This window comes from Canis lupus, chromosome 7 (genome assembly GCF_011100685.1).
Source record: "Canis lupus familiaris isolate Mischka breed German Shepherd chromosome 7, alternate assembly UU_Cfam_GSD_1.0, whole genome shotgun sequence".
Lineage (NCBI taxonomy): Eukaryota > Metazoa > Chordata > Mammalia > Carnivora > Canidae > Canis > Canis lupus.
In genome coordinates, this window is record NC_049228.1 from 654,988 (window position 1) to 665,100 (window position 10,113).

The 10,113-nt window shown below is 42.1% G+C and overlaps 1 protein-coding gene across 9 annotated transcripts in view; it reads right to left on the minus strand.

Moving 5' to 3' along the window:
* The window catches only part of PPP1R12B (protein phosphatase 1 regulatory subunit 12B), a 205,135-nt gene that overhangs the window by 17,011 nt on the left and 178,011 nt on the right, over positions 1 to 10,113 (minus strand). For all 9 annotated transcript variants that reach the window (XM_038541861.1, XM_038541860.1, XM_038541863.1 and 6 more), the window contains 3 exons: positions 6,035 to 6,051; positions 2,623 to 2,767; positions 1,427 to 1,531 (listed from right to left, as the gene is read on the minus strand). In XM_038541861.1, the coding sequence (XP_038397789.1) occupies positions 1,427 to 1,531; positions 2,623 to 2,767; positions 6,035 to 6,051 (267 nt within the window). The remainder of the gene's footprint in view (positions 1 to 1,426; positions 1,532 to 2,622; positions 2,768 to 6,034; positions 6,052 to 10,113) is intronic.

The following is a 10,113-nucleotide window of genomic DNA, read 5'->3' on the forward strand; positions in this document are numbered from 1 at the left end:
GCGCTGGCCCATCCCATCCCATCCCAGGAGGGTTGCCACAAGCTGTTCCGAGGTACTTAACAGCCCTGCTCCCCGAGCACCGTGTCCTCTGCACCGTACGGTCCTAGCATCTTAGTCTTTGCTTTTGGATTATGTCATATGGCCAGAACAACCAGGCATTTCTAGTTTTCATTTATGCTTTCCCAGTAAAGAGCCATTTTTATGTCAGTTCAGCTCTCAAAGTTCTGAGTCCCCGGGCATTCCGGGAGGGCAATAACTCAATAAGTTTCCTGTTAACTCAGCAATAACCAAGCAAGACAGCACTTGCTCTGGCTTTGGGCTACAGTGTTCGTCTCAATGGTGATGAGGTTATTGCTTCTAGGACCCTCTAAAGCACTGCCTAATTAAATCAGGCCTGGCAGTGAGAGGAAATGGTTTATCTGGTCTGTTTGCCACTAACACTCTATTCTTAGGCTGGAAAATGGTGGTGGCTTGAGGAGGTAACATATGCTGCGGGACAGAACCTGGGCTTTGGGACCTGATTGCACATTCTAATAACACCTTTGTTCCTTAATTTCTTTCTTTCTTTTTAGAGAAAGAGAGCATGAGAGCCTGAAGGAGGGGGAGGGGCAGGAGAGGGAGAGAGGCTCCTAGGCAGGCCCCAGTGTAGAGCTGGACTCAGGGCTCAAGCTCACGACCCTGACACCGTGACCGGAGCCAAAACTAAGTGTCCGATGCTTAACTGACTGAGCCACCAGGCGCCCCAGACCCTGATTTCTTATACGACCCACACAAGCCACTTATTTCTATTGGGCTAATCTGCTATCTCTCTGCACTGGGTTTACTGGGCTCCTCTCTCTAGGAGGTGATAGTAGATAAACTGAACTGAAACATGATGATCAAGACAGGAGACATTGCCTAGGACTAATCTTGTGATGCTGGTCAACACTTTTCTACTAAGAAATAAGTAGATAGGGGATCCCTGGGTGGCTCAGCGGTTTAGCGCCTGCCTTTGGCCCGGGGCGCGATCCTGGAGTCCCAGGATCGAGTCCTGCATCAGGCTCCCGGCATGGAGCCTGCTTCTCCCTCCTCCTGTGTCTCTGCCTCTCTCTCTATGTCTATCATAAATAAATAAATAAATAAATAAATAAATAAATAAATAAATAAATAAATCTTAAAAAGAAAAAAAAAAGAAATAAGTAGATAATCCATAATATTAATTATTAGCATTCAGGATGTTAGGAATTGTTCACTGAACGATCGGTTTTCCATTTTAAGTTAAATGCTAATTGGACCCTGAAATCAAATTAGAATCTAAAGGGCTTCTGTCTTCTGTCTCTGAGAAGGGCCAATCTTAATTCCATGTCACTTGCCATCTCTGACCCCTAGGTTACCTTGCCTCCTCATACTCCCCCTGCCACCCACCCTATTTCCTCTTCTCCCTTACCTGGGCCATCTTCTCAAGCTTGGACTTTATATCTGCTAGCTCTAGCTGGGCCTCTTGAAGTTTTGTTTTCAGTTTTTGGTTTTCAGTCAGGGCACTCTCGTAGAGCTGAGAGGAGGGAAAGAGAATCGGGTCACCTACGAGGCAGGGCTCCCAGGATTAGCACTCATGCAGTTTCATCCTATGAGAACCCCCCCCAAATCATCATTGTGGGGCACACGGAGAAGATGGAGGAAGCCTAGGAAACAGAACACATTCGGCCAATTGGTTCTTGCTTCTTAACATTGGTGAAGTCCCAGGTGCTAAACACGAATAGAATGGTGCTCCAACTTCAAAAATACTAATCTCCGGGGAGAAATGTAGTCATTGTGGTTCCCCATACAAAGATAATTTTTTTTTTTTTTTTAGAGCCAATCTAGTGTGTATATCGATTTTAGTCAAGTTCTGCTTAACACAGCATTAACAAAACAAACATTTCATTAACAAAAATGGTTTTCTCCCCCAGCATCTCAGCACTTGAAAGGGAAGCCTTCAAGTCTGCCCCTGGAGCTAGGTACTCCTCTGCAAGAACCAAAGGAAATGAACTGTAAGATGTTTTCAACTCCCTCCAAACCAGATTATCATGTACCATCACCAAGAAGTATTTGGTTGACACTGGCAGGTCCTCAGTAAAAGCATGTGTTTGTTAATAACATCACTGTCTACAAATGACTCTCTGGGCTCAGACACACAGCACTACTTTTATTTCTCCTGTCTACAATTGTCGATCTTTACTTTTTCCTATACCTCTAAGTATCTGATTCGAGGTGTACATTTACTGCACTGAGGACATTAGAGGAAGAGGTGGAGCAGACCAAGAAGCTCGAAAGAAATTAGTTGCTACTATTTACTGCTTCATGGGAACTAGGCTCATTTTTCTACACTGGGGAAAAGGCTGAGAAGTTTATGTGTTGTAGCCCAACAACAGAAAAGTTGCAAAAGGAGCCTACTTTTTTTTTTTTTTTTTAAATCTACAATAGTCACACACACACAGAGAGAGAGAGAGAGAGAGAGAGAGGCAGAGACACAGGCAGAGGGAGAAGCAGGCTCCGTGCACCGGGAGCCCGACGTGGGATTCGATCCCGGGTCTCCAGGATCGTGCCCTGGGCCAAAGGCAGGCGCTAAACCGCTGCGCCACCCAGGGATCCCAAGGAGCCTACTTTTTTATAATCCCGGTTGCTGTCTTCCTCCACGCGGCTGGTCAGGGTGGCGAGGCGGGCCTCCCGGGCCTCCCGGCGGGCTCTTGCTGAGGCCCGGTCCCCATAGGAATCGCTGCTTGTAGGGTTACTACCTCCTGATTCCAACCTGTGGCAGATACATGGAAGGTAAATGTTGGTTTTGAGAATGAAGAAATGGGGGAGAAGGTAATGCTTCAGGGTAGTTTACGCCTTTTCTAAGAAGCCCTTAAGAACTCTGGCCAAAAACAACGCACATTCCTTCCCTGAATCTCCTCTGCCGGCATTCTTGGACCTTGGGGTTAAGCTGCACCGGCTTGGAGGAGGAAGCTGTCATTTGCCAAGAATGGAGCTTACATGAAAAACTGGCTGTTTGGATTCATGGACGGACTTAAATCTCAGAGCTTTTCAAATTAGTTTGGGGTTCAACAGCTTTCCTCGAAGAGTGTGCTTTTAAAAGAAGTTTCTTGGATCTCAATGGCTCTTAGACAATGATTCCAATGAACTGTCAATGAATCAGAAACATATGGACTTGGAGTTCTGAGCTGGAGGGTGGATAGGGAGGGGGTGGCAATGAGGGCTACGTTTTTTAGGTGTACTGCTGGTTAGTTGGAATCTCACTTCAGGGTACCACCGCCGTGCCCAAACAGCTATTTTTCTACCCTCTGTTCCCCAGTCCACACTGCGACTGTTAGCCTGTGATGAGGATTGCTACATCTTCCAGCAGTTGAGCTCTGAGAGCTGATGGTGGCTTCATTTCCAGGAGCAGTGAGCTCCTTAGTGGAAGGGCCTCTCAGCTGATGATCCGTTTACACTAGTGTAATGATCATCCTGCTCCTTGATAGTGGTTTACATTTTTCCCAGACTTTGTTCTTTCCAAACGAAAGTGTGGCACACATAAAACTGCTATGTACAAACCAGCCTTGCAGAGCTCTACATCCCCGACCCGGGATGTGTACAGAGTCACAGCTGTGGAACTTCCATCTGATGGCTCTGTCCTGTGGTAGCTATTGCCAAAGTTGGGGGTGGGGGAGCCGAAGTAAGTATTAGAGGAAGTCAAGGAGCAATAAGGAGGACACAGAGGGGGAGAGGCAGAGTTCCTAGAGACTTGGTCTTACAGCGATGCTAAGGCCTGCAACATTCTTCACAACTTTTCCTTCTTACACTTAAAAAAAAAATTTTGTAAATAGAAACCTCTTTACTGACTTTTCTGATTACAAAAGCAATACATGCTTAAGTAGTGCCGAAGTGTCTAAAACAGAAAGTAAAAGTCACTCCATAATCCTGCCTGAGAAATAACCCCCATTAACACTTTACTTCTATCCTTGCAAAAGGTTAAACACATAAATACATTAAAAAATATATATTTCTATGAATAAAACCAGATAATACATACTGTTGTCTAACTCTCCTCCTCTTCCCTCCACTTATCACTATGCCCGGAAGCATCTCACCTTATCTTATGTAAGTAGATATAGATCTGCCTCATTAGAAAAAAAATGACTGCACGGTCTTCTACTGTATGGCTGTATAATAATTTAATCTTCTATTGACAGAAACCTGTATTATTTTGAACTTTCTAGCTACTATAAATGATGCTACAGTGAGAAGACTTGTCTATAACTTTTAGTTATAGCATTTGTCCAATTATGTTCTTAGGATAAAATCTTAGAAGTAGAACTTTTTGATCAAGAGGTAAGTGTAATTTTAAATGTTGATATACGTATTGCTATACTGTCCTTCAGAGCTAGATCCTTTCTATTCCAATAGGAGAAACAGGTCATTGTCATTAATTTTAATATTTGTAGATCACTAGGAAGGTTCAGTATCTTTGATTGCTTGTTTCTGAATTGTCTCTTCATAGCCTTTGTTAATCTTTTGCTTGTTATACTGTGGGAACATCCTATATAGCAAGGCTTTTAAAATATCTAACATAAGCTGCACATATATTTTCTCACTTTACTTTCTGTCTGTTTAGGGTGTCTCTTACTAGCAGAGATTTTAAATTTTATATAACTAAATTTGACAATTTTTCCCCTATGGTATCGTGCCTGGGAGAGTCTTTCCTATATAAAGATTATAAATATTCTCTTCTATTGCTTTTGTAGTAAAATCTTTTTCTCTTAAAAATTGTAATAAAAAAATTGTAATACATCTTGAATTGGGTTTTGCTTTTGTTTTTTGGTATGGCTTCAGGGAAGGATGTGTTTTCCCAAACAGTCAGTTGTCCCAATGATCACTTATTAAATAACTCTTCCCCCCCAGAGTTGAAAAATCATCTGATACACGTGACTTTTGGGGGACTATTGTGTTCCATTGGTATCTTTGTTTATTCTTGAACTAGTATCTCGCTGTTTTAAGCATTAGTTTTTATAACATATTTTGAGGTCTATAGGGAAAGTCTCTTTTCATAAATGGCCATTATAATATAACAGAATTCAAAAAAATTAACTATAGCAAAATACCAGTCTCTATCACATTTACAAAACTAATTTTCTGCTAGGTTAGATGTAAATTATTTATCTTCAGCTCGTGCCTGGTGAGAGGGTAAGCAGAGGAAGAACCCATGCAAGCTTATACGTTTTAGAATATATTATTAAGGTAGAACAAGCTCAGTTATCAAACAGATTATAAGACTCATCTGCCCAATGTTATCCCATAACTACATTTCCCCTCAACCTCTTCTTAACTTCTCTATCAGAGGAATGGTGGAAAGGGAGACAGCTTCATACTTTCGGCTCCTTAATCTTTACTATTTTCTATTCTGTTCTTCAGGAAGATCAGTTTTGTATCTTCAAATGTTAGGTGAAAAATTACAAACGATCATTCCCCCAAACTCTGATGATCTGCTTCCTTAATTTTTCAGCAGTTGCAACACTGGTCTTTAGCTCATTCAGTAAATTATCACAGAGCACCATCTAGGTAGAAGGAACCGTGTTAGCTCCACTATTAAATGACCGTATCTAAACTCAATCTCAATTTGGGCATCTACGCTGCAAGTCTTCCGTGAACAACCAGATTAGGCTAATGGCCTCTTCTCTTTGCTCATAATACCTGTCCATACGACTACCTTGGCCCTTACTGAAGGTGAGGGTAGTGTTTTATTCATGTTGTTTCCGTAGCACGGTGCCTGGTAGGTGCTTTAGGAAAATCAATGTGGTGGAAGCATACAAAATGAACTGGAGGGAGGAGAATCTGAAGGTAGCAGGTGAGTTGAGAAGCTACTGCATTAACTTAGGCAGGAAATAATAAAAGTCTGAACTACTGTGGTGGCTGAGGAAATGAAAAGGAAGGAAAGGAGGTGAGAAATATGAGTACATGATTTAAAGCTGAGTTTAATTACACATGCACTTCTCACAAGTATTAAGCATGCATATAAAACAGGGAAAGGTCTTACCTAGAAAGTCTTTCATGCTAGAGAAAGGAAGAGACAAAACAAAAACAAAACAAGCATTAGCAAGGGACTGATAATTATTATTTCCATTTATAAATGCACTTTTCAAATCAGATGTCTCAACTTCACAGTTGGAGATATGGGTGCAATTTAAGAAAAGCAACTCAACTGACTACACAAAAGGCTATTTAGCTCATCTTCATTGACTCAGTAGATTGCAACTTTGGGGAGAGCATCTTTTTTAACTGGAAGTCAGCAAACTATAAAATGATAAAAAACCGCACCCCCACCCCTATCCACCACCACCCAACTAACAAACCAGCCTTGTCTTCTAGGAGGGACTGATTTTCTGTGTGGCATTTGGCCTCTCGGGATCTCAATATACATTCTATTAACTTCCTTCAGTTCACAAACCCCCAACCCTGCCCTCAGTGAAACTGCAAACTAAAAATATTAAAACTCAGGACAGTTCCTGGCTTTAGCCTAGACTTGTAGTGAAAGGTGGCCAGAGGGTGTGGGGAGCAGGGAAGTCCCACCTTAGTCCCTAGGATGGTGGTTAGCAAATGAAAAGAAGAAAGTACTCTGGGGTCTCAAAAGAAAGGATGTAGATATAAATCATAAGCTTGGTTATCTATCAATGGTCTATGTATGGTTGTAAACAACAAAAAATGATTATGTTGATAATTTACATTTTTAAAAATCATAGATGACTGTTACCCTCTTATTTCCACCTTTTTTTCTCCCCCCAAAGAACTCAGGCAAATAAAAACTCAGGTGATTTGAATATATTTACTTATTTTCTCTTTGGAGATACTGAAGAGCAACAAAGTCCTAGAGGACACACAAAAGAAGGAAGAAGAGAAACAAAGGTCCAACAATCTACAAAACGAGTAATAAATCCTTTGACTACTGAGGAGTCGCTGAGTGACACTGCTCTGCTGAAGAAGCATTAAATGGTTCCTGGAAGCCACTGGTTTGTCAACCAACACAGCACGACAGCGCAATATATCCCACCCCCTAAGGCTGTCAAGAAGTATTTGCTGAAAGGAATTCTCTCTCTAAATCAGGAGTATATTCATCAGAATTCTTTCATGTGCTTTTTCAAAAATGTATACATCCCAATCTCAATCCTAGAGATTCTCTTCCTCTAGGTCTAGAGTAGGGCCTTCTTACATGTATTTTTTTTAAAATAAATATCCCCTAGGTGATTTAATACATTTATTTAAAATATTTATCTTTTAAGTAAGTAAAGTAAAAAGTAAGTAAGTAAAAAATTTTAGTAATATCCTGCAGGACTTTGATAAAAGTCCCCCAGGTGCTTCTGTTGTACAGCCCTGGTCAAGCACCACTGGACTTGAACAAAGGCTTTCTAATGTGAGGATGTGTCCCACTTGAGATGAGGAGGCCAGTAAGAAGAGTATATGGTGTATCTTTAGCATTCTCATACACTTGGAGTTGAATATCCTAAAACTTACAGACCCGGAACTGAGGAATTTCCCTGTCTCTCATTTACAACTGATCTTCAGGGAGTCATATGCATGGCCCACACTATCAATGACTACTTTCTCAACATTAACTAAGGTTTTTTCTCTTGCTTGAAGCTTATTTTCAAAAAAAAGAAACTGCATTTTAATCGCTTCTCAAGAATTAATGTATAAAAATGCTCCAAGTCTACTCAGGTAAAACTGAGATGCCAGACTGTTGGCTTTGCCCCACTCGCCAGCTTGGTGGTAAGATCCAGCCTTTAAGGCATCTAGGTGAATTCAAATTCACATCCCAGGAAAACTACAAATTGTGACATGCCAAAGATTCATGAATTATGAATGAACTCCGTACCAGCAAATGTTAAGGGTCTACTGAATTTAAGAACCCACTGTGTGGGCAGCCCCGGTGGCGCAGCGGTTTAGCACCGCCTGCAGCCCCGGGCGTGATCCTGGAGTCCCAGGATCAAGTCCCGCATCAGGCTCTCTTCATGGAGCCTGCTTCTCCCTCTGCCTGTGTCTCTGCCTCTCTCTCTCTCTCTCTCTGCATCTCTATGAATAAATAAATAAAATCTTAAAAAAAAATAAAAAAAAAAGAACCCACTGTGTGCAAAGCCCTGCAGAAGAGGCACCAAGGAAGCATAAACAGAATAAGCTGCACGACAGCAGGGAGAGCACCAGGAACATAATAAACAAGCTCGTCCGAAGCAACGTGGGACAACAGGTGAGTAAGTGCTAAGGAGAGAAGAGGGGTAACCAGCGGGCCCACCCATGAAGGCTTCCTAAAAGTCATGAATTTTGAGAAGATAAGGTGAGGGAAACACAAGGACATACACACATACATTTAAAAAACCACGTTGTTACGGGGGGAGGTCTCCTGGCCTGCGATCCACACACATGCACTCCCGGGCACATCCTTAGGACCAGAACATGACGGGTGCTCGGTAAAGACTCACTGAACCAAACCGCTACTGTTTCCGGGAAGGAGTGTGATGTCCTTGGCTGAAGCGGAGCCCCAGTTGTTCCGACAGCTTGCTACGTGACCCTGAGCAAGTTACCACGTACCCTCACGGTCAGAATTAAATGTGATAGTTGCGAGGAGGTACATTCTCAAAGTGTCAGCTTCCTGTCCTGCGCGCACCCCTCCCCCATTCCCTTTTTGGGTGGAAAAATACTATACTGGCTGCTGATGTTGGTAAGAGTGGTAACATAGGACCTTTGATTCAGGGAATTGAGGTCACAGGCAAGCAAATGAAACAACAATTTAACAATTTAGGAGACCACTTACTTTCTCTTGCTGCTTCTAGGCAGAGCTAACTTTTTCAAACTTCATCATCCATCCAGGAGGACCATTCCCCATCCCCACCTCCTCCACCCCCCTCCACCGCCTTGGGAGAACCATTCTTATCAGTCTCTCCAAAGACAGACATGCCACACCACCTCTCCGGCAGGGAGGAGGACCCCTGCTTAACCAAACTGCTCTGCCTCCTCCGGACTACAACAGAAGCCTTCCTCACATGGTGTACACCGACTGAGACCCGATGAATTTCCTGACAAATCATGTTCATTTATTGACTTTGTTATGGCTAAACTGTGGGGCTTCACTTGAAAATGCTTTAATTTCCTTTGTAAATAACTCATTTGTTGGGTAAGATTTTAGCTACAGATGTCTTGAGCTTTAAGTTCTGCTTGCCCTATAGACTCTGGCAGTTATCTCTTTAGTGAAGAAACGGTGTTCTTTTCACTAAGACAAGTAAATCAGGATTTTATCAGGGATCACTTATAGCCTATATATATATATATATATATATATATATATATATATATATATATATATATATCAAAGTATGCTAATCATTTCTACTGATTTAGTCCTATAAGAATGACATATAATTAACCTTTTTCATTTAGAATGACCTGAAAACATTATAAAGCTATTTTTGCCCTGTCATCACCCCTAAGGAAGTTCTCAGACAGATCTGTGGCAGTATAGTATGGCTGTGTATACAGTCTGGCCTCCACTGAGGAGGTGGATATAAAACATGAACACTTAAAGACAGAAAAAAAAAAAAAAAAAAAGGTAAGAGCTGCCAAGCAGCAATCAAGTTCCTGGATATGAAAAGGTAGATTCCATAGGCTTTTCAAGAGGCCTAAAACAATCTCTCCAGAGACGGCATGGAGAGGAAGGTAATGCTAAGGGTGCTCAAATGTGTGCTTGCCATACCAGTTCTTGTCCCTATAGGCATCCCGGCAGGAGATGTGTCTTACAGCCACTTGAGACGCTGGTGAATGACCCTGATTTCTGCCCAGGAACAACCAAGAGCAAATATCACAGTCTACTGTTCATCATTTTTTTTTTAGGCATGTTAAGATTTGTGCTATCAATTGATTTTGGGGTGAACTTTAATAAAAATAATGTCTAGGTGATGAGTGATCCAGTAGACACGAGGGGAGACAGAGAGGAGAGAAAGTAGGACTTGCAAGTTAATCCTTGATCTTTCCTCACTCCCTCTGACATTCCCCCCCTGCTGCCGCCCAACCCCCCAACCCCCTGCCCCTTGCTTTTACCTGACTTTTGGAGCTATCTGGACTCCTTAGGTT